Source organism: Anolis carolinensis, chromosome 1, assembly GCF_035594765.1.
Source record: "Anolis carolinensis isolate JA03-04 chromosome 1, rAnoCar3.1.pri, whole genome shotgun sequence".
In the NCBI taxonomy this organism is placed as follows: domain Eukaryota; kingdom Metazoa; phylum Chordata; class Lepidosauria; order Squamata; family Dactyloidae; genus Anolis; species Anolis carolinensis.
Genome location: NC_085841.1, coordinates 262,549,414 through 262,573,848, shown reverse-complemented (window position 1 = coordinate 262,573,848; position 24,435 = coordinate 262,549,414). Strand labels below are relative to the sequence as shown.

General features: G+C 39.3%; 1 protein-coding gene across 4 annotated transcripts in view; it reads right to left on the bottom strand.

Moving 5' to 3' along the window:
* Window positions 1–3,145: 3,145 nt before the first annotated feature.
* The window catches only part of rassf7 (Ras association domain family member 7), a 100,653-nt gene continuing 79,363 nt past the window's right edge, over window positions 3,146–24,435 (bottom strand). For all 4 annotated transcript variants that reach the window (XM_008108578.3, XM_062967583.1, XM_008108567.3 and 1 more), the window contains exons 2-6: window positions 20,274–20,427; window positions 14,854–15,764; window positions 10,094–10,262; window positions 8,787–8,882; window positions 3,146–6,602 (exon numbers count right to left, since the gene is read on the bottom strand). In XM_008108578.3, the coding sequence (XP_008106785.2) occupies window positions 6,571–6,602; window positions 8,787–8,882; window positions 10,094–10,262; window positions 14,854–15,764; window positions 20,274–20,376 (1,311 nt within the window). In that variant the 5' untranslated portion in view covers window positions 20,377–20,427 and the 3' untranslated portion in view covers window positions 3,146–6,570. The remainder of the gene's footprint in view (window positions 6,603–8,786; window positions 8,883–10,093; window positions 10,263–14,853; window positions 15,765–20,273; window positions 20,428–24,435) is intronic.

The following is a 24,435-nucleotide window of genomic DNA, read 5'->3' as shown; positions in this document are numbered from 1 at the left end:
AAATGGAGTGTTTATTCCATTGTCATTAAAAGAAAACATGGCAATAGTGGCAGTTGTTTTCCCCACTCGGCACTTTCCATTTCTGTTGGAAAGTGAATGGAAATGGTGGGAACTCTGAAATTGCTAGGTTGGAAAGAAGTCCTGAAGTACAGTATGATCTCCATATCTATGGGGACAATTTCCAAAACTCTGTGTACACCTGAAACTGCAAATAGTAGCAAACCAAACCATGGATTGTAATGACTATACTTGGGCTGGGAGCATATCATAGAATTGCACTGGGGAACCTAGAGAGGCCCACAAACACTTCCGGGAGGGATATTTTTTGCAGCACAGATGGGTGAAACTGTGGATGCAAAGTCCATGGATAAGAAAATCATACTGTATAGGAAGGATCTAACAACCTGTTATAAAAAATTTTATTGCTCATCCACATCTCTTTCCATCCACACCCACATCTCCATTCCCATCAACTGTTTACTCACAAATTGTCATTAGAAAAGTGGTTTTTTTATTGCTATGACATGGCACTGTTTCCCTGTAATAGCAAAATGCAGCTATAAGTAGCTTCCTAGATCAATTGATGAAGTGGGCAGAGACTTGTTTAATCAGAACTATTTTTGTCATCTCTGATCAGGTGCAGAATAGTTTTCTACACTGATGAAGAACTGCATCCTCTACCTTCCCACTCACAACAAAAGAAGCATGATCTGCAAAAATCAGTGCTATAGCACATGCTTGGTATGCAAAGACTAGCAGTGACAAGTCCAATCCTTGCAACTCCACTTCTTAGAAAACTAGCACTTTCCACTCATCCTCCTTGAGACTTCCTCTGGTAATAAATAAAGCAAAAACTCTTATTATTGCACTGCAGGAACAGCAAGTGCCATCAATAGCAGATTTAATTGTTAAGCATTGTTGAGAAAAGTAGGTAACAGTACATAACTAATGAATCAGTAGATAACTAATGAAATATAATTAAAGTTTCAAGTTGATAACAAGTGCCTCCTAACCAACAAATTAATTAATTCACCATTTTGGGAAAAGTAGTAACTAATTAGGCCAAAATTGGTAAGATTTAACTCGTTATTATCAAGCATTCTGTATGAATTGGATGACTGTGGTCTTTTATACTAAAAATAAAAATAACCTTTACAGATTAGATAGAAAGAACCAGAGAAGTCTGTTTGCTCCTATCACTGTACACTCATCGGCTTTATTGTGGGGTTTAGTAGCAGATCTAGTTTCAGTATTGTTAGGGTTTGGGAAAAGGATATAATCACTTTAGGAAGGGAAATGTATGCTTAACTATAAATGATGGCTGGTCATTTTGCAAAAACAGGCCAACATGATCTGATTATTTGCAAAAGGAGTCTGCAAAGGTTATTAACTTTGCCTGTAAAAATGGCATGCAAAGTGCTCCACAGAAGGCAAAGAAGAGGCTGGTGCCAGCTATAGGACAATAGTGAAGCTGTATTGTCTGACTGAAGTTGTCCATGTACTAGTTATGCCTGAGGCACTCTTCCCCATTTTAAAGAAAAAGAGGAATGTTACAGTTATGAGGTGTGTGTATATGATGTTGCCCAGGTCTATGAATATACATTAACTTTTATTCCCAAATAAAATAAAACTCGGGAATCTTACCAGAAAGATCACATAAATTCCTCCTCCATTCTGCCACTTTTAAGAATCGTAGCAGCAGTGCCTCACAAAACCCTCCCATTTTCTAGCCTTTTAAATAATAATTCCCCAAAGAGTTATGATAGTCCCATCTCTTTTGCTTCTATGAAGTACCGTGCCTGGAAATTTGAGGACTGAATTTGGATTAAAATTAAAAACCACAGTGAAATGTTGAGATACCCAGCATCAAGACCTTGTAAATTATGGCTGCCACGGATAAGTATTCATTTGCCATTTAATCTAGATTTTTATTCCTTATGCTCCTCCCAAAGAGTCCAATGTGAACCCAATGTGCTGCTGTTAACCGAAAGAGAAAGGCACACTTTCTCACTAATACAGTGGGAAGCTACTTCATTTCTTGATTCCAGAGTAATTATGTAGTGACTGAGGGTAAATCTACACGTCAGAATTGATGGAGTTTGACATCATTTAAACTGCCATGGCTCACTGCTATGAGATTCTAAGAGTTGTAGTTTTACAAGGTCTTTAACCTTCTCTGACAAAGACTCCTGGTGCCTCCCCCAAGCTATAAATCCCAGGATTCCATGCCACTGAACATGGCAGTTAAACTGGTGCCAAACTGCATTATTTCAACAGTGTAGATGGCACCCTGGGTGATACAGATGCCAGATGCTATGGGGAAGCATAATTACTAGTTGTGTTGTGAGTGTATAATTATGATTAACATTGCTGAGTTAAAGAGGGCTAACCTTGACACAGTTAATACATTATTGCCATTAACAAAATCCAAACTTAAAATTTACTATGGACAAGACACTTATTTTACTTACCCGTCCTCGTTCAAACCTTTCCTTAGGAAATTACTAATTTTAACCTTTTTACTCTGTATTTGTCTAGGAGTGGGTTATTAGGCCGCAGGTCGGGATGTTTTGTATCCTTACTTGGTTTTATTGTATGTATGCATAAGTGTGTACGTATTGTATGTTTTACATGTTTTGATATGGTCAAAAGTGACTAATCAATAAAGAATTGTTGTTGTTGTTGTTGTCGTCACAGATATAACACATAAAATGAGTTGTTGGATCAATGCCCAAGTGTGTATGTTTTTCTCTTCAATCACAAGGAACACTCTTATTTTTAGCTTCAGGAAGTAGGCCAGAAACATTACAACTGCTCTATAAGGATCAGTGTTTTCTAATAGGAAATGAGTAAAAATTACGCTATTGATCGACATGCCCAAGTTCTGCTCCCAAAGTGGGCATTTCAAACAAGAATTGTCTGAGACAAGTGGAAGTGCTGCAATTGCATCAATGCTCAAATACAGTACTGATTTGAAACTATCATACTGACGGGTTGTTTGCCAATCTGAGTTGAAGACAGAACTTTGTGCAGCAGACACAGAATGTAGGGAATGTTGTACTGAGAACATACACCAGACTGTGGCAGCATTGCTCTCTACTTCAGTAGGTTTGGTCACAAATAAAAAGATCCACATTTATGAAAATTATTTTTATGAATTTTATTACAATTTGAAATCAGAAACTATATATACATTCATATGTGGAAAATGAATCTTTTTCCTAGTTGGAAAACAAGGGAAGTCACATTTCATAACCATGATATACAAAAGAACATTTAAAAAAGAGAGAGAGACCAGAGCTTCCAGAGCTAATTCTGGTTTCCCAACCAACCACTCAGCCATTCCTTGCACACCTAGATTTGCTTCCCTTGGCTTCACATTGAGAACATACAACAGCGTTGGATAACATAAATACAGGGAGATGGGAATGTCATTTTAAATCAAGAGTCTGGGGGAGAGGGGATCCTATTAGTAAATATTATTTCATATTCTTTATCATACTCCAGTAAAATGTATCTGTTAAAAAAGCAGCTCCCACCACAAAGTTGGAAAATGCTGTTTGCTTTGTCCTCACTTAATGTTAAGTCAAATAAGCATTGTTTAAACAGAATCAAGCTTACAAAACCGATAGGGATTCTACTTGATCTTGGGATCCATTCCCATCCCTCCCTGGCATCAGAGCCTAATATAGAGGCTGGCAAGCTCAAGAGGCCTAGAAAACAGCGATTCTCTTTAAACTGCACCACCTCCTGAAATAAAATTCTTTTTACATTATTCAACACTGGAAGTGACCAGTAGCTTGTTTTATTTTTTAAATGATCCCCAATAAAACCAGGCCCTCAACTTGCTCTAGAAGAAAACCAAAACTATAGGCATCTTAGGCCTATTGGTTTAAATTCATGGACAAATAAAGTGGGGGAAAATAATCATGACACAGGTAGGCTCTTGTGACCATTATAAGAAATGTGGAATCCATTGCTCAATATTTGGAAACAATTTCAAGATTTTAAGTTAAGTTTGAGGTAAAAAAAACCTGAATTAAGTGCATTAGAAACAAGTTCTCTGTAATGGAACATGCCAAGGCTTTCATTCAGATCTGGTAAAATGAGCAACCCGCTTTTTCTAAATGTTAAGCACCAAAATCCAAAATGCTTTCTCCTAATACACATCACACAAGCAGAAGAAAAGAAAAATATGTTGGGAAACTTTTCAGCCAGTTTTTACTAATGCTGAATCCTTTCTTTTGCTGAAAGATGCAGCCACGGCACTTAGGGAAAATATGATCATTTTTAATTCATAATTTTGAACTTATGGATACCTCTTGGGTGACTCATGCAGCATCTGTTATAAAAGGTGGAATGGCTGTATGTCTGAAGCAGAGAATCAAATTTCTAGCCTTACAGGAGCGGAGTAGTTTAACATTCTTGGCCCTTCCTAATGCTTCTTAGTATGCTACCTAGAGGTTCTTAGCACCTACTTTTTATACTACCGTCTGTAATAAACAATGTTTTGTCTTTCCACATAACCCCACCTTCCTGATGATATGAAGTCGGTCTTCCACATTTGTATGTATGATCTTTGTGGAGTTGATCAAAATGTTCTCTAGGAATCTCTATGTCCTTCTAGCAAAAGTGGGTCATCAAGTTGTCCTGGAGGACCTAGAAATTCCTAGCATTTTCAGTCACACTTTTTCATTTTCATGGGGTTCTGTGCCCCAAACCTAAGGATTCTAAGTATGGGTTCCAGGTACTCAAAAAGGTACTCAGTTCTAATATCTGCTGTTTTCTCCTTAGGCTGTTGAAAAGCCAGCATCAGAACAGAGGTGCTATGACCACTGCATAAAATCACTGGATGACATGTATTGAAAGTAAATTAATATGTTTCAAGTTTTCTATTCAAAAACAGCGTAACTGGATAAGACACTAGGTAACCCGCAAGAGCATATTGCAGGCCCATACTGAGGTTCACATCAAATTGGGAGATGGCACATTCAGCTTCACAGCTTATTTTGAGGTCTGATTAAATTGGCAGGACACAATAGCCACATTACTGACTAAAAGCCCTGAAAACAAAGATGAACCATATTATATCTTTTTTGGGAACCACATTATCAATTTTTAAATTGAGAAGTGAGCATTCAACTTCACTCTCTCCCCCTCTTGTTCTCATGCCCACATAGAGACACCATAAGATGCTCAGCAGCAAGATGAACGGAAACTGTATAATGAATTCTAAAGTGAAATCGCAGTTATGAAAGGGGAGGAAAAAAGACATTAGTAGCTCCCCATTGTAGCTTTCCATCTCCTGCCCCTCACCCAACTCTCCAAATGGGTTGTCACACCTAGCAGATAGGCTAAGATGTCTCTGGCATAGGACACTGCAAAGTGACAAATAGAAGGACAGGGAAGCTAAAGGGAGCATAACATCTTAAGCCACCTCCTTTACTAAACCTTGATTCTGCAGATGTGTCATGTGGGCTTTGTTCAAAATATCAGTCATTATATGAATGTGCATCATTTATAATGCTGTGTTGCACAAGGGCTTTACTGGGTGGCCCTTTTGTTTAATATGAATGACAAGACTTTTTGAAACTATTTTGCAAAGGAGAAAAATCAAAATATGCAATCCATAAGGAGGAAACACCTAACACAAGTTCAAGGCTGCCCAAAAGCAGCCTTGAATTCTACATTTACACATCCTGGGTTGGGAGACAGCATAGAAGTTAGACTTCTTAACATACAGTACTCCATCACGTGACTTTAAAGCCAATAAAAAGGCATCTATCTTTAGACGCAAACAACTTAAATATCTGAAAGCAAAACTGGATAATATCACACTAAGCATGATCCACAAATGGCAAGATAGTGCTAGCACCTCAATTCTATTTTACCAGATCTGAAAGCTCTTCCCTGAAATGCCTTCTGAATGAACAACGACAAAGTGGCCATAAATACCATCCTAAAGTGATTTGTCTCTTGTGTTTATATTTTCATCAGAAATGGAGCAGAGTTTATTTCTCCCATCCCAACTATATATTTCCAGAAACATAAAATGATGAAAAAAAATTGCTGTTCAACAATGTACGCATGCATGCATGCAGGAGCACTACAGTGCATTGATACAGTACAGCGAGGAGTTCTGGCCTTCATTGTACGGCAGTAATCTTGCAGAATAGCCTTCAGAATGGATGTAGAGGACTTGAAAATGTGTGTTTTGGACAGTTCATCCCCAGCAGGCTTCACACCCCTCCAGGGCAGTTGGTATTGTATGTGTGATCAAGTTTTAAAATAAGGAAGGCTATATAAATTTTCAGAGAAGCCACAAACAGCATCTTCATTTTAAATTATAACAAACTTGATTTTAAAAAATACAACCGGTTTATTTCCTCCAAATGGATTAAATACCTTCTTTTCTTCTTTTTTATAAAAAAAAGTCTTGCAAAATATTTTGCTCATCCATCTACACCCATCCATTCGTCATAAAAAGAATTCAAATACATACATGAAACAGAGGTTTTTTTCCTACATAGTTATATTCGCAAGGCAATCAGTCCTTCTTGGCTGGCCTTTTTACCTCCAGATGCTCTGCTTTGTCGATATGACTGCAAGACACACAAAAATAAACGAAGTGATCCCATTATGATGGCTCAGTATTTGATAAAATGAGAAGATGATGACAGAGAACAGAGGGAAAGAACCTATTCCATGCAATTCGCTTTAAACAAAACACTGACAGACCCAGTGTTCACAATGGCTTGACCTACTTGAAATCAATGCAAATGTTTGGTAGCTTCTAAATAAATGTTAAGTATGTGACAGAAGGATGCAAAAAGAGTTATCTTAGAGGCAACATCACAATGTTGAAATCCACACAATATCAACCACAAGCATAGTAATCTAGAAGAAAGCAAGACCATGTTTTAGTTCTCATAGGTTCCCATGATTGACAATTAGTAATAGGCTAATGTTCTCAAAAAACATCCTCAAAATTCAACACAAAACCATGGCCAAGGAGAAACAATTTGAGGAGATCTGCTTAATTTAACAAAACAGAGCCACAAGACAGATGAAGGGAAATCAGATAAATTTACAGCTGTTATAACATAACAGTAAACTGAAGGGTTCTTGGCTGGTTCTGATAACACTATGTAACAAAATTTGAAAAATTGTCTGTTCCTGGTTTGAAAGTGTTATTTCTATTTAATTGTGTGGTAGTTACTTTGAAAGTAGTTGTTATATTCCAGAAAGTTCATTTTTGTGGCTGCCACAAACTAGGTTGAATTGATTGAGACTCGATGAAAAATTATAGCAAACTGTACTGCAGGATGTCTCGCAAAAACAAAGTTTTTGCAGTTTAATAATCTTTCCCCATGTTTTTATGATAGAACTAATTAGGAAATGACATTTATATCCCAGGAACAAAAATTGTGTTACATAGTGTAATGAGAGCCAAGAATCCAAATCCGTGAAAACTATTTATCAGATACATAAATACCCTAAGCCTGGGGTCAGTTAATCCAGCACTAATGATCTGATGCATGTCTCCCAGAATGTTTATAAAATATTTTGAGGATTTGGTTTTTTTTTTCATCCTTCCTATGGACCCAGTCAAGGAAAATAACCATAGAGATCCTTGCTGGGATATAAAGAGACCCAAAGAGCAGCATGGGAGTTTTTTTGTTGTTGTAGTATTAATGCATCCACTTAAATGAATGAGATTTGCCCAGGAAAAAATGAGTTGGAGGGATATCTGTCTGCAGAGGGGGAAAATATTCAGAGCAGGATGCTTAGTCCATCATCTATTTTGAACCAACCAGACCATAACTTAAATGGTAAGCCCACTGCTCATTCCTTTCAAGGTCACTGCACTAATTCCATATGCTGGCTTTGAACTGAGAAGTCAAAAACTGAGACAAAAATTTGTGCACAAAATCTTTTAGAATAAACAGGATATTTTCCCTGAGATGATTTAAATACTTCCTATGGACCACTGAGATCTGCAACTCCACTATAAAAGGCTTCCCTTTTACTTCCTGCACAGCACCTGATTTTATTTGTCTAAAGGCCTGAGAAGTTGAGAACCGAACCTTAAAACTGTACAGATCAATCTGGGTGTGCTCTAAAGTATAGTGTTCATATCTTCATGAGACTAAAACACCCATGCCCAATGAAACTGTATAGAAAAAGCAAAAAGATAGTGAGGCACGCTTTGTGTATGAAGACAGGAAGGGGGGGGGGTCCTATTGCTATAAATTAGTAGTTAATCCAAGTGTAAAACTAATTTCATGCACATGGCAATTACCTTTCAATAAGTTTTAAAATCTGCTTGGTTGTACAAGCACCTCAACTGAATAAGTAACAATAGGAAGCTAAACTAATTGTTCTCAAACAAGAAACAATCCTGTAAGCAGCCAGAATGTTAACCGGCATACATTTGTCAACATCCCATCCTCCACCTGGCATACAGTTAATGGGCCATATCCAGACTTGGTCCTGGCCTGCAATTTCAGATCCCAGAAGCAATGTCCAATGATTCTGCCTACTTCTGTTCTCAGCCTGTTTTCCCTTACCTTTGGGGACTGCAGCTCCTGCTAGTTTTGCAAGGGAACCAAACCACAACAGAAGGACAGAAAGGAGAGAGAGAGAGACTGGGAAGCCGAAAAGATTGCAAACTCCTTGCAGGTGAAAGTTGTCCCCAGCAGAGCAAGGTTAGAACATGAGCAGACTGCTTGGCAAGACCAGGCATTAAGCACACCAGAGGCTTAGACCAGTTCAAACATACACACCCTCGGGGTTCAAGCTGGACACCAGGGGGTTCTGGAGGTTCCGCGGATGGCCAAGGAAGTGCTTGGCTGTGGCTCGGGGAGGTGAATCGGAGAGATCTGAAGAAGACAAACACATGACAGTTCAGTCCACAAGAAACTCACTTCTCCAATCAGAAGAGCCTGCATTTTCAGCAGCAACAATTCAACATACATTTACTTAAAGCTGGACTTTAGTGAAGCAAGCATATCCTTACTTTCCCACCTAGCAGGGCAATGTCACACTCAGCCTTGATTCACCTTGCTCTAACACACAAACTCCACAGCAGGTTTGAGTCTTTTTAGTTTATTAAAGATAGATAGTAAAAAGTTCTTCAAAAAGCAAAAGTAAAGCACCAAAAGTCAGTTACAAATATAGTCTTGAGATATAAGTCAGGAACTCACAAAGAATAAACAACATCCAAAAAGAGCATGGCAAATTCCAAGGAAAATGGATACATGGGCTGCAATAATAATCCAAAGCACAGCAGGAAAACTGGAGCTTGCTTCTCTGGTAAAAGGAAGTTGCTTTGACAAAAGCTTTCCCCCGAATGCTCCCCTTTTAACACTCTTTGCAAACCATGAAAGCATTTCTCTGCCCCCTCACCTCCCCCCCCCCCCCCCGCCTATTTGCAATTCTCAAACTATGGTACACTCAATTCCAAACACTCAGCTCTATCTAAGGAGCCCATCCCACCAAGGTCAGCTTGCTGTTATTTTGCTGAGACTCATTAGTAAGCTGGGAACCTTCCATCCTCCCTTCTTCCGTTCCCATGTCAGTGTGCACCTGGCTGACAGGGTAATCTATTCCAACCCTCCCTGTGGGAAACTGAACCTGCACTCTCTGTTCCTCATCCTCCAAATCTACAGGCCTTTCGGGGAGATTTTGAACCTGAATCTCTCTTTCCTCATCAGAGTCAAGGTTCAAGCTGAGTCACAACAGGCAATATCTTATAAATAAGTTATCTTAGCAATAATATCCAATAGTGTTGAGACTCAAAATCCACAAAACAATATCCAAACAGTACCCAAGCTAACTGTTGTTTGACAGGAAGCAACATAGATTTCTGAAAAAGTTTCTACTACTGCTAACTGATTGCTTCTTTTTCTTTCTAATTTAACTAACTGAGCACCATGAACTCCTGTTTTATAGCTGCCAAAGTTACATCGCAACTCGTAGCCAGAAAATGGCCTGTCAGCTCAATTGGAGGCATAATAGCATAGCATGAGAAATGTGTCTCCTGTCTCCCCTCCCTCTCTTCTCCACCCATTCACTTGATTTGTGTTCCAACCTCCATTTCTCTGATGAACTGGCAGCTCAGGGTTAGTGTGATCCAGCTGGGGTTCTGCCTCTGATTTGGCCTGTGGAGCAGTCACCATGGCTCCTGTCTGCTGGATGAACTGCTGCAAGTTACACTGCCTCAGCTCCTTATTTAGATCCTCCAGCTCTTGGTTCTGAGCCTGCAAGACAGAGAAGGAACAGGCAGAGTGAATCCCAAAGCTATCTGCATTTATGATAAGAAACTGCAGAAGGAAGACTTCTGATCCCACCCCAGCCCCGTCAAAAGTTAATGAATTTATCTCTATTGCTCAACGACGAATAGAAATCTTCTAGAAATTATGGATAAACAGAATGTTAAAGAAACAGGTATCATGATAGCTGTTACTTACACACTCCAAAAACCAAGGAGTCAATTGCCCCCAATTTCTTTTTATGCTGAAGTCCATATCTACTAACAGCCCAGCATTTAGTGTATGTGTATGAGTGCTGCAGACAGAACTCCAATGTACATCCGCCAACTTTAGGAAATTGGTTCCAGGTTACCAAAATGTGTAAGTCTGCTATATATTATTCTGCACTCCCCACCCCCCACAACACACTTTTACATTCCACAGATGTCTCTATCCCCTTCTAGTGAGATGATAAATTTTCCTTTTCTTTCTCAAACTGGCTGCCAAGTGGAAAGTGAAACATGCCCAGTAGAATTCCTTACTCCTTCTGGCCTGAGGTCACATTTACTAGCATAAGAAGAAAGGATGGCATACTCTTGCCCTTTTCCTGTTGCCCTGACAGTTAATCTAGGTTCCTCCTAATCCAGGAATTTTAAGAAAATCATCCACTGTCCATCTCTCAGTAAGACTGAGGAGAAAGGAAACTACCAGGAAAGAGTTAGTGGGTGGGTTTGTTATACTAGTTTCTCTGTGCTAGACAGGCAAAGAAGAGATCAGATTCAGGGAACGCCCACCATCTGCACAAATAAATGTCTTAGTGAAACAAATTTCATTTCTTGTACAGTCAGCCTTCAACATTCATGGGTGGGAGTTAGGGACATCAGACCTCCATGAAAGAAAAACTGCAAATACTGTAAATAAATTGCTACTTTTTATCTGAGCGAAGATCTCTTTTGGAATTGCAAGGTTTTCTATATCTATGGTCAACTTCCACTAAAAGCTGACCACCGAATTGCAGGTATCCTTTCTAGAAATCTCTAGAGACATGACTGAATAAAGTTCACCATAGAGTCACACTGGAAGACTTAGAAATTCTTAGAGAAAACATTTTAAATCAAGGCCATGAATAATCAAATCTGCAAAAGTAAAAACCGCAAATGTGGAGAGACAATAGTACTAGGGCATTTGAACATCAACTTCTCAGAAGGTCTAGATCATGACCCACAAGAAATCAAAGAGCCATCAGGTCATTAATATTCCTATTCTGTTTCATATCTCAACATCCAATGTGCCTTGAACACACAAAATAAATCTAATCTAAAATTAACTTTATTGATATAAAAATAATACATCTGCTGACAAAGAAACCACCTTGATTTTCACAAAGCCTACTCAGTGCTAGTACAGTCTATCGGGAGGACCATTTATATTGGAATTCAGCAAGAAATAACATCCTAAATATGTTTTTGAATAACTGAATTGCAAACATGAAGCACTGTATGACAGAAACCTTGGCCAATTTAGGATTTACATAATAAAGGCTAAGATTTTAGGAACATTTCCTTGGACGACAATTCAAGAAAACCAATCTGTTTAGAACTAGTGTGTTGGCCTGTTACAAGCCTGTTCCATTGCATTCTTATGTTCTCATAAATGAGATGTAACAATATTTAAATACAAGGGAGAACAAAAGATGGTACATATGTGCCTACCATGATGATTAGAGAAAGATCTGACAAATCAACACTTGTAGTTCATTGTTCTAGTCCTGACAGTGCCTCAAGGAGGCAGTCTAATCATAATGTAAAATACATGTGGATTGCGGTAAACAAACTGTTACCACATAATAACTGGATGAAATCATAAATAATGATGAATGTAAAATATAAGCACCCAGCAAAAATTAAAGTATTCCTGCATAGATAGTTTCTGAAATTGCATTTAAGTGACAATGGTTTTTCATGCTACTTTTGTCTCCTGTTGTCTGGAATTATTTTAACAGGTTGTACAAAGTGGCCTAAAGACATCCGATATGGAGCCCACCATAAATTGACAGGTGACTTGAAGAGGTGTGCTCTCTCTCTCACACACACACACAGATAAGCCATCGTGCCGTTCTAATAAAAGTTTGACAAGAGGCAAGACTGCACACAGTGTTTATTTTCCTTGGCCATAAGAGGGCATCTGTGCCTAGTAAACAGTCAAAAGCAGCCAGAAAAGAAGAGGAAAGCTTGTATCTAATTCAAACAGAGCACAATAACAGGGGAAGAAGTATCAGCATTGGGAGACACATGCAGACTGAAGCAAAATGCAGCTAGAACCCCACATTTCTTCCAGCTGGGTGAAAATGGGAAGCACATTTCTTGCAAAATGTTTTTAAAGTGAAAACTATTGTCCCTCTCAACACAACCTTTGCCCCTGCTTCTGTTTCAGTATTTAAGGGCCAACTTACTCTGAGGATATAGGAAATCCAGCTTGTACTGCTGTATTGGATAAAACATGGCTAGTACAGTCACACTTTAGAATTTCCTGCCTCCTGCAAACTCCTGACAAAACCAGAAAAAGGAAGCATTCAGAGATATAACACACAGCTTCTGCTTTGGGGGATAACTCTGGATTAATTGAATACTAATTTTTATTTTAGCAATTACTTACAGTGTGCCTGTCACACATTTTGAAAAGAGATTTTTCCACTGTACTAACAGCAGGTGCATTTTGATATTAGCAACATGTAGTATGTATTATTATTTTATTATTAGATATTAATAATGTTTTGATCTTGAGGCCCTAGTGTTGCATTGCATATGAACGTCAAGTATGCCTATTCAATACACTCATATGCTTCCTGTTGCTCATACAAACCAACCACACATTCTTGAAAAGGTTGATAATTAAGTTCCATCCATGCAGGTAAGTCTTTTAGCACAAAGCTAACATTATGATTAACTAGTCCATCCTTCCTATTTGGCAGAAGAGAGCTTTTAAGTCCTTTGGGCAGGATTGTGATCCTGGAATATGCCAGTCACTGGGGCTTCATACCAGTGAAAGCACATCATAATCTTCCTGGGAAGACTCTTCAATGAAGCAGAACAGAAAAAAACCAGGAGCTTCGTGCCAAGAATGTATCATGTTGGCCGAGTCCCAGACCATTCAGCATTACTGTGGGATCAACTCCATCTGTCTCTACTGCAACAGCCACACATTCTGCTCTGGCTTTCCAGGTTTATAATCCAATAGCTTCCAGAACCCATCTAATATACTGCTATCTGCCAGGAAAAGCAGGATTTCCAAAGGTTTCAGAAAGAAATCACAATGCTTTATATCCTTATTCTATGACTCCATCTTCCCAGCAGGAGCAGTTTACCTCTTTGGAATTATTTGGTATTTTGACTAACAGACAAATCTTTTCAATTTCCCTTTCAATCCTGTGTTTTTGCAGTCTCTTCAAGATTGCAAAACAAATATAAGTAATGTTTCAACTGGTCCAGAAAGGTGCTGCCAGTTTGCTAACTGGGGCTGGCTACAGAGAGCACATAACTCCCTTGTTGGAACCGCTCCACTGGCTGCCAGTCATTTCCAGACCCAAGTGAAAGTACTGGTTTTAGCCTATAAAGCCCTATAGAGTTCAGATCCTGGTTATTTGAAAGTCTGTATTGCTCTTTATGCCTGTGCTTCTGGAGAGATCCTTCTCTCCACCCCATTACCCTCATAAGCACATCTGAAAAGAACATGAGAGATGGCCTCCTCAGTGGCTGCCTGCAGGCTCTGAAACTCCCTTTCCAGAGAAGTTATATTGGCGCTCTCCCTACTTTCTTTTTCTACTACTGTTTCAATAGGCATTTGATAATTTATTGTATAAGACCCACTCCATCTAAACCAGTAGTTCTCAACCTGGGGTCCCCAGATGTTTTTGGCCTTCAACTCCCAGAAATCCTAACAACTGGTAAACTGGTTGGATTTCTGGGAACTCTAGGCCAAAACACCTGGGGACCTACAGGTCAACAATGTGTTGAACTTTTCTATTTGTGATGTTAGTGTGTGTATGTGCCTATTATGAATAGATTATGTTTTAATTAGTCTTAATTTGAGATCATTTAATATTTTGCATTTTCTGAATTTTAATTACGGTATGTGTTTTTAAATCTGAAGTAAGCTGCTTTCTGTCCTAAACTGGGGAAAAAGCAAGCTAGAAGTAACACCACCACTAACCCAATGGCTCAAAGGGTTAGACCCTTGTGTCGGCAGGACTGCTAACCGAAAGTCGGTGGTTCCAATCCGGGGAGCGGGGTGAGCTCCCATCTGTCAGCTCCAGCTTCCTGTGTGGGAACATGGGAGAGACGCCTCTTACAGGATGGTAAAACATCCGGGCATCCCCTGGGCAATGTCCTTGTAGACGTCCAATTCTCTCACACCAGAAGTGACTTGCAGTTTCTCATGTCACTCCTGACATGAAAAAAACCCCACTAACAAACACCTTCTCAAGAACTAGGGGTAGGGTAGAGAATGGTTAAGTTCAACTGCATTCTATAACATTTAAAGGCATAGGTTGCAAGTGTATGTCTATGAATCCTTCAGAAAGGGGTGTTATTAATAATCATACCTGAAGGCTTTGTTCTGTCTCTTCCAAGGCCTTCCCCACCATGTCCAGGCTGCTCTCCAACTGGGCACTCTGCTTGGCTTTGGCATCCAGTTCCTTCTTCATTTTGGCTGCCATCTCTTCCAGCTCAGCAGGGTTGTGGGAGGGGGCATCCTTTGCCCTCTTGTTCCTCTCAGCAATTTCCCACTGGATCTCCCTCTCCAAGATCTCAGTTTTCGCCATAAGTTCATGGATTTTCTGTGTGTACTCCTCCATGGTGGCCTGCAGGCTGTGGACTTTCTCCTGGCGCTCCTTTTCACCTGTCTTCTCAGCATGCAGTTCATTCTGCCAAAAGTCTTCCTCACTCAGCTCGCTCTCGTTCTGCCGGATCACGTGCTCTAGATGTAGTATCTCCTCCTCCAGGTGAGAACCCCTGCTGGACTCCCAGTGCCGGAGGTCTATTTCCAAAGCATCCCTCTGCCTATCCAGGGAATAGAGGTGCTCCTGTTGGTGCAGCACTGTCTTGAACAGCTCCTCTTTGGACAGAAGACCCCCACTTGCACCATCCCTCAAGCCCAGCGCAGCATCCTTTCTGTGCTGCCTCAACTTGCTTTTGGCAAGTGACTCACTAGAGGCCACGGAACCCAAGTTGAATGTTAAGGATTTTTTGGGTGGCCTGGCCCTGGGCACTTCTGTGCTGAGTGGCCGGGGTTTGATGGGCAAGCTGGCTCTGACAAACGTCCTTTCAGGTACCTGGGGGGCACTGTCTGAAGAAGGCCTTTCTGTAAGGCTGGGGCCTGTGCGCTGAAGTATAAACTGCACGTCATTGGCATATTGTCCGCACTTGGCCAGTGCCTCTACAGGGCATTCATGGGGGAGTAGCTGCCTCTCTTTCTCTCGTAGTCTTTGGATGAGAACATACCGACCTGTTTGACCTGAGAAGAGAGAGGAAGGCATTACTTGGGCGGGGGTCGCTTCATTAACTCCTACCCAAACCAGCCATCTCCAACCAGCTGTATTCAGTTCACATTCCACAGTAACATGCTCCAAGCTCATTACATCTTAATACTTTTGGGGGTGGAGGTTAATCATTCATGAAGCAGCCTGTGATCAGTTAAGCAGTGAGAAGTCATGCCAATGACCCTCAATTCCTTCCATGCAGCTCTTATTCCTTTTTTAAAGTTCAGGTAACATAGCTTTAGTCCACATGGAACATGAAAATAATGTAAATAATTCCCAGTAAGAGTTGAGGTTAGCAGTGGGAAGTGCAGAAGGCTCAATGGCTTACTTCTCTATCAGAAACTTGCAATGTAGAGAGTAGGTTGCCCATAGAGGCAAGCCTTTTCTCTTAGGATCAGACAAACTTCACAAAACCTCCTCTATATTTATACTTCAATTAGTATTACTAGAAAAGGAGCTGGGAAATATTTCACATATAGGATTATAGCAAATACTACATCTTCTCCTGTATCCTACAGAGTTTCATTTGGTGTGTACGACAGGCTAGCAACATTGCTAAGGTTGGCTAAAAAAAGGCACTCTTGGAAATAATATTGATGGAATGGTCCAATTAAGGGCGTAAACTACAAAATAATTAAACAAATTGTCAAGAATCTTCATAAAATTCAGAACTATATTAATCCCTTTTTTGTGGGTGGGACAAAGGAGAGGACAATAGTATAGTAGTCTCTCACTTATCCAAGCTTCTAGATTATCCAAGCCATTTTTGTAGTCAATGTTTTCAATATATCACGATATTTTGGTGCTAAATTCGTAAATACAGTAATTACAACATTACATTACTGCGTATTGAACTACTTTTTCTGTCAAATTTGTTGTATAACATGATGTTTTGGTGCTTAATTTGTAAAATCATAACCTAATTTGATGTTTAATAGGCTTTTCCTTAATCCCTCCTTATTATCCAAGATATTCGCTTATCCAAGCTTCTGCTGGCCCGTTTAGCTTGGATAAGTAAGACTCTACTGTATTTGTTAAACATAAAGACAATGTGTGTATGAGAAAGACAGAAAGACAGCAACCTCATGGGTTTCATAGAGTTTTCTTAGGCAAGGGATATTCAGAGGTGGTTTACCAATTTCTTCCTCTGCAATATAGCCATATCATTTGGGATTCATTGACAGTTTCTCATCCAAGTACCAACTGATCCTGCTTAGCTTCCAAGATCAGACAGGATTTAATGGCCTCAAGGTATTTAGGCTTTTATAAGGATAATATTAAACGTAGAGTATCACTTATCCAAAATACTTGTCATCAGAAGTGTTTTGGGGTGTTTCAGATTTTTTAAATATTTGCATATGCATCATGAGTTACTTCAGAGATGAGACTCTGAACACAAAATTACTTTAGTTTCTTATTTGTACATAGCCTAAAGGTAATTTTATACATCATTTAAAAATATTTTTGTGCATAAACAAATTGTGTGTGCATTATATCATCAGAAAGCAAAGGTGCCCATCATCCCATAGCCACTCATGTGGACAATTTTGACATTGGAGTATTTGGATTTCATAATTTCATATAAGAGATACTCAGCCTGTATTTGCTTTTTAAAAAACCAAAAGGAAAAAAGAAATTAAAAATATTGTACTACTGTGGTATTGCCTCTTAAAGCCCCCTTCCCTTTTCCCCGCTTAAAAATGTCCAAATGGGAAGTTTCAGATACTTTTAACATTGCAAATAGTATCTGGGATGTCTTTGGGAAATTTATTTTAAATTCCAATAACATTTATTTCTGGCTGCAGCTCTTGGGGGCATTTTAATGCATGAACCCAAAACCCCCTTGAACAGAGTTATCATTAGCAAGAGTCCATGAGCTAGCAGTTCCAATGATTTTCAGCAGAGATTCAATAAGCATTAAGGCAGTTGCCTTAAAAGCCCTGATGAATTTTTACCAGCTCACAGGGTATTCACATAAGCTGTAATTGAAACCCCTGGACTGCAGAGTCAGGACGGAAGTACCCCTAATTCTAGTTAGAGGGCAAAAGTTAGTGAAAGCTTTGCTTACCACTCTGGGAGTGTTTCCACATCACAAAGCAGAATAATCCCTCTCCCTTTGCCTGAAGCGACTCTATCAGAACTGATGTGCCCACATTATAGTTAAAGGGGAAAGCATGCACACTCTGGCATTATGAGTCACGCTTGTATGCTGCAGATGGAAACTATGGCAGTGATCTGACCATGGAAAAGCAGCCCAATCTTTGGAATGGGAAGGGACAAGCAACACCCAAGGCTGTTTTGCATTACAAGGACTTAATGATTAAACACCAGCGCTGCCCCATCACATTAGTGCATCACTCATATTGGACTCAGGACATTGTGTTACAGGGATTCTCAATTGTTTGTTTTTACGTGGACTCAGAGACAAAGAGAGAAAGAATATGAACCTTCTCCAATCAGAGACAATAAGCCCAACTACAACTGGGAATTCAGGAGTGGGAAGGAGGTGCACAAATATTAGGTTTTTAAAATCAGCCAATCAATACTTCTTCCCACTAGACCGTTCCACCTTCTGGCATGTGTAAAGTATGCCAGGAAATAACTGAGATTTCACTCATTAGCACTAACATATGGAGAAGGTACGAAACAACAGGATTTCTCCAACTGTTTCTTACCTTCTCCAAACAGCAACACGGGAGACCACTGGGAAGACTGCCACAGGGCCTTCCCACCATGAGAACTTGTTCAGGGCAAGCAGGAAAGACAACAAGGGCTATTCCTTTGCCTCTGCTGTGAGACCGGCTGCCTTGGCTCTCCTGCAATGGTCACTTGGCCGTAGCCATTTTGCCAGGCTAAACCAGCTGGCTATTATAAAATCTATAACCCAAACTTGCCTTTTCCCTCTCAGATCACTAAATCTTATTCCTAATGCACTGTCTTAAATTCAAGTTGTCATGTTGAGAGCAGGGACCACTTTTACAGTTCAAATATGAGAAGGCTTTTGGCTAAACGACAGTATAAAAACACATAAAATAAATAATATTGAGGATGCTTGACTCGGTGCATATACTTTATAAAAAAAATAGTCCCACAACTGAGAACGAGAGATTCTATTGGCAGCTCTTTCACATTTTGCAGTTATAATGCTATGTTCCAGCCTATGGAATCCTGGGATTCGCAGTAAAGAAATGGAGAAGAGGCTTGTGTGCTTGATGGGAGGAAGCTAAAGAAAAAGCTTTCATAGATGTTGATAGGCTTCTTTTTAAAAAAGAAAAGAAAAGAAAAAACTTCCTAACTACTGCTGGAGATTTGGGGTGGACTGAAGAGAGGAGGGCAGGTGCAAAAGAGAGAAGGAAAGAAATACTGGGATGAGAAAAAGGGAGAGATTTAATTGACTAGGTGGCTATTTGTGTGGAGTATTTCAGCATCATTCCTGTAATAGCACTGGCATGTGATATCTTATTCCTAGGTTTCCCACTAGAGAATGCTGAACCCTTAGAATAAATACATCCTAGAACTGTTTAAATAAGGGGAAAATCTCCTTTCTTAGCACAATTGGTTAGGGAAACAATGTCTGTTTCTTTGAAAGAAGGACACTGTGTAGCGCTTTTTGGTAAAGGTGTTGCTGGAGATAAATGTACGACACTTAGTTGATCATAGAAAGGCAATGCAGGTAAATAGTGGCACTTGTAATGCCTGAATCTACCTTTGGGCCAGTGTCAGGAAGGAGAAACTGGTATGACACAGAGTAGGTTTTGCTATAACACATGTTTTTAACAATGAAAATTGGTAATAATACCAGTAATTAACAGAACACAAAATTTTAGTTGGCTTTAGCATGATTCCATCAGGAGCATTCCAAACTGGCACCTTTCTGCATCACAACTGTTTTATGTAATATGTTTAATACTCATGGTATGATGTCTGCTTGTATAGTTTTTAACGGTTTTAATTCATATATATATATGTCATTGATTTAGTTATGTTATCTGTTGTTTTTATATGTTTGGCATTGAATTTTTGCTATTCTGATGAGTCCCCCCAAGGGGTGAGAAGAGTGGTATAAAAATCAAACAAACAAACAAACAAACTTGCAATCCCTATCTCCCATCAGCCGTTCTGTTCGTAAATTGTGTGGGTTTGAGAAGTGAGGGGTTGAAATGGGATGATTGGAAAGAGGATGTAGGAATATTTGTGAGAATTAGATGTTAAGCTAGGAGTGGCTGAGATTGATGGGAGGCTGGGGGAAGAGGGAATTTATGAGGGATGAGATTTTAAATAGGGACTGTAGTGAGTGTGCTGGATGGAAAGAGGAGGAGGGAGCATTTGCAAGCAGGAGATTTCTGTTCCTCTCCATCTGTGAAAGAGAGGTTCAGCAGGCATTGATTATTCCCTGGTTGCATGACAAGCAAAGTCTGATGAAATTCCTTCTTCTAGGATTGAGCTACAGGCTTAAACTGAAAAGAAAAAGAAAGATTACTTACCAATGGCACGTGCCAAGGCTATGACAATTTCCTGGCAAGTGGTCTGATCTGAGACACCACATACCACCCTCTGGACACCATCCACCCAGACCTTCAGCTCCATCACCAAAAATGCAGAAGATTAGACTTTCCAGATCATGGTTGTGAGTCTTCCCTGCAGAGATATTTCAAAGAAACATAAGTTTAAGTCTATGTCCCTGATTTCATTCACAGTCTCAATAGCAAGAACATTAAATGGTAGCAAGAACATTAACTGGAAGTGATTCTAGGAAGGTTAGGGGTTTTGATACCTCTCTTATTACCCCCTCCCACAATTTCTATTCTGTCTGTTCTAACACAGAGACTTAGTTTGATTTGCATATTCCTCTGGTTGAAAGGCTATGAACAGGGGAGAAATCGTGTGTTCTTCAGTTGTATTTTCCTAGACCATTTAAGCCTTTATTTTGGGGAAGATACATAATATGTAACCATGACAGCTCACCTATCTAGACAGATCAGCAATACTACCCTCCACCTCCAACTCCAGAAAGCAATAAACTTTCTAAATACAATGATCCTGTCTGTGTTTATGCTCAATGTCCCAAAGACAGACTGCACCGAGTGGCTTACACCAATCACCAATGAATAGTAACAAGTTTAAAGCATAGTTCTATTTCGTAACCATTTAGTCATTGCATTAATGAGCACAATTGCCAAGGTGTAGTCACCCAGAATGAGAGAACTGAACTAAGTTCAGAAAGTGTGCTCAATTTTAGAGACCGCCCTAGCTCAAAAAGGTGGAACAGCTGCCAGAGCACTTGTAAACAACCTTGAGAACACAGGCACAATGAATTTAACTCATATTTGCTGTTGTGTAATATGGAATGAAGTCTTCAATCACATGACAAGTCATCTAATCAGCAGCCCAGAGAATGTGTAAGTCATACAGCCTGAATCATGCGGATATCAAATAAATATTTACATCAGGCTATGAGCTAGAAACAGGTTCCTGGGGAGAAACTGAATGATTAACTAAGAGAACAGTGGATACTATTATGCTCCTTTCATTCTTTTCAGAAACCACCTGAGTGAAATGGAATGACACATATAGCAAAACAGCTCTTGTTCTTTCTTCTTCTCACTTCCAGTAGGTAATTAACATCAATATGTATTTCTTTTTTTATTAAAATGATTTTTATTGAACAATTTTCAAGAAGACATATAAAACATAACTAAACACAGGGTTGGGGGGGGGGAGGTGTGCTGTGGAAAAAAAGGGGGGGGGAGGGAAAAGGTGAGCGGAAAGGAGGGGGGGAATTTGTCAGACTTCCATTTTCATCAGTACCGGTTCAATACACCATATGAATTTCTTTTATCAGTTATTTCAAATAGAGTGAACAGTTTCAGAATCCCAAAAGAACATACAGATTATTCCTTTCATCATAATCCAGATGAGATAACTATGTGTTGTCCTGATGTGAAACTTACAGTGGGGTAAAAATGAATATATGGCTAATTTAGAAATTGATCTATCTTTTTAAGAGGCCATTTCCATATTTAACCACAATTATCACCACAAGGATGGTAAAAACAGCAAAAACACCCAGACATCCTCTGGACAACGTCCTTGCAGACAGCCAATTCTCTCACACCAGAAGCGACTTGCTATTTCTCAAGTTGCTCCTGACACTAAAAAAAAAAAAATCACCACAGACCCCCCTCCCTTCATTTTTAATTACATATAAATGGTTTTAAGAGAACAGCTGGCAGCTCAGAGAAAAGAATTTCACAGATCAAATATTGAACAATGATAGTCTGGTATGAATCAGCCACCCACCAAAACTATGAAAAGAATGAAGTACTGGGACTTCCTGCCTGGATATCTGACTATTGGAATCCATTTCTCAACACAAAGGTATCTTGGCTAACAGGGCCACACCTGAAAAATGTCCTTTTCCTCAAGTCAAAGTGCAAAAGTACATCACCTAGATTTTTTTTAAAGACATACGCATATGTTCCTGTGTACTCACAAATAACTGCCTTATGCAACTGCCTATGTTCATTTTGACAAGGTAGGCTATTGATTTCAGTTTTGAGATGTTTTTGGCCTACAACTCCCAGAAATCCCAACCAGTTTACCAGCTGTTAGAATTTCTGGGAGTTGAAGGCCAAAAACTTCTGGGGACCCCAGGTTGAGAACCACTGTCTTAACGTGAGTGTAATATGTTACATGGATCTCGAGAAGAAAAAATAGCAACTTGTAAAGGGCATTCCTTCTCTAAATAATTTTACACATGGAAGATATCAAGAATTTAGGCAGACCATGCTTATGATTAATCAGGGATCAAAGACCAAGCTGGTAAAAACGAAAAAGAAACTTGTCAGCATTTCAAATAAGCTGAAGTCATTGTTGTCATCCTCATTAGTAAGTATGCAGATATTTGCTTGCACTCAACTGGGGAGGGTCACACTGATTTAGACCAAGAGTATCAAAAGCGTCTACAGCAAGAGATTTATGGGGAAAGTGGCCAAGATTTCCAGTAAGCATACTAGGAAGTTGAAATTTAGTTGGAATAGACAAGTAAGGCATGTTCCAAGCTGCTGATACATTCATGGCCATCCTCTTAAAAGGATTCTACTCATTGAATTGTCTATGTCTGGAATGAGGAGCCTTTCCACCCTATGGCCAAATATGCCCTCTTGAAGTCCTGAATCCACTCTTCTTGGATTCTCCATCCCGCTTTCTCTCATTTTGTGGTTTCCAGTTTCTGTTATAGATTTTTCCCATTTCGAAAAGGTTGAACTGTCCTTCCTGTCACTTAGTTATTTTCAGTAACATCTTTAATAGCAAAAGAGCAGAAACGATTTTATCCACCAGACAGTCCTTCACCTAACTTTAGACTTGGCCATTTCTAGCCTGAAATAGATCTCTGGGCCTATTAAAAATAACCTTCACAACTATTTGTAAATCCCCGGTAGTCTGGACACTTCTCAAGCCACAGTCATGAAAACTAACATCTTGCAATACTGATAAGAGATAATAAAATATCACAATAATGTGCAAGATGTGAATATATGCTATAGAGTTTGCCATTTGTTTTACCACTTGTTGAGAAAGGAGAAAAATGCTTGTTTTCCTCAGCAATGCAATGATAGCTTTGTTTCAGTTAATGAGGCTTTTAAAAGGGACCACCTCTTTTAAAATCTTAATCTCATTCCCATTCAAACAGGCAATAAATTTCAGGTTTTCAAACAAATGTATGATGCAAACAAATTCACTTGAATTCTTGTTATCCACAGATATGTCAACAAAACATTTCAGGCACGAATAGCATTGTAAAAGTACTTTTTAAAAGTGCAAAGTAATTATTAATTTATTCATTACATTTGCATGGTGTAAGGCTTTCAAGTGGTTCATATTAACAATGTGAACATTACATTCACCAGTTCTGAGCAAAGACTGAAATAATAAAATAACTTTTAATATACCAATTTCTATGAAAACACTATCCATATTGACCCATTTATATGAAAATAAGGACATTCCTTTTCATTACTAGATGGAGCTGGGGCAAAGAACAGCAGCTTAGCCTGGCAGACAAAGAGTACAGCCTGGCCCGCTAACCTAGACTGAACTAAACAACAAGCATAAACCAGGAAGGACCTGCAATATACCATGAACAGATAAAACCTTGTTACCTGCTCCAGAAACTCGCCATGGATACCAAACTTAATGGATGCTCAGCTCTCATTTTACAGTAGTAGTAGTAGTAGTAATGATAGTAATGATGATGATGATGATGATGATGATGATGATAATGACAATAATGCATTTACTGCCTGCCTCTCCCTGGGGCTTGTATACAATGGCATAGTAAAATTGTGTCCCATAAAATGGCAATTATCAAGTGTTGCTTTTTGGAATATAATAATTTTTGGAATATTTTAGAGTCATTGTTGGTTGAGACCATGGATACAGAATTTGTGGATATGGATTTCTGACTGTATTTCATTTCTATCATTCAGAGCCGTGTTACTCAAAGTAGTGATCCCTGGACTGCTGCCAGTCAATAAGCCAACCGTTGCCTGCCTCTGGAGAATTTATAGGAAATGAAAAAGACTAAAAACACAATTATAGCCTAGAGGAATAGAAAAAATAACTGCCGGTCCCACATATTAGATA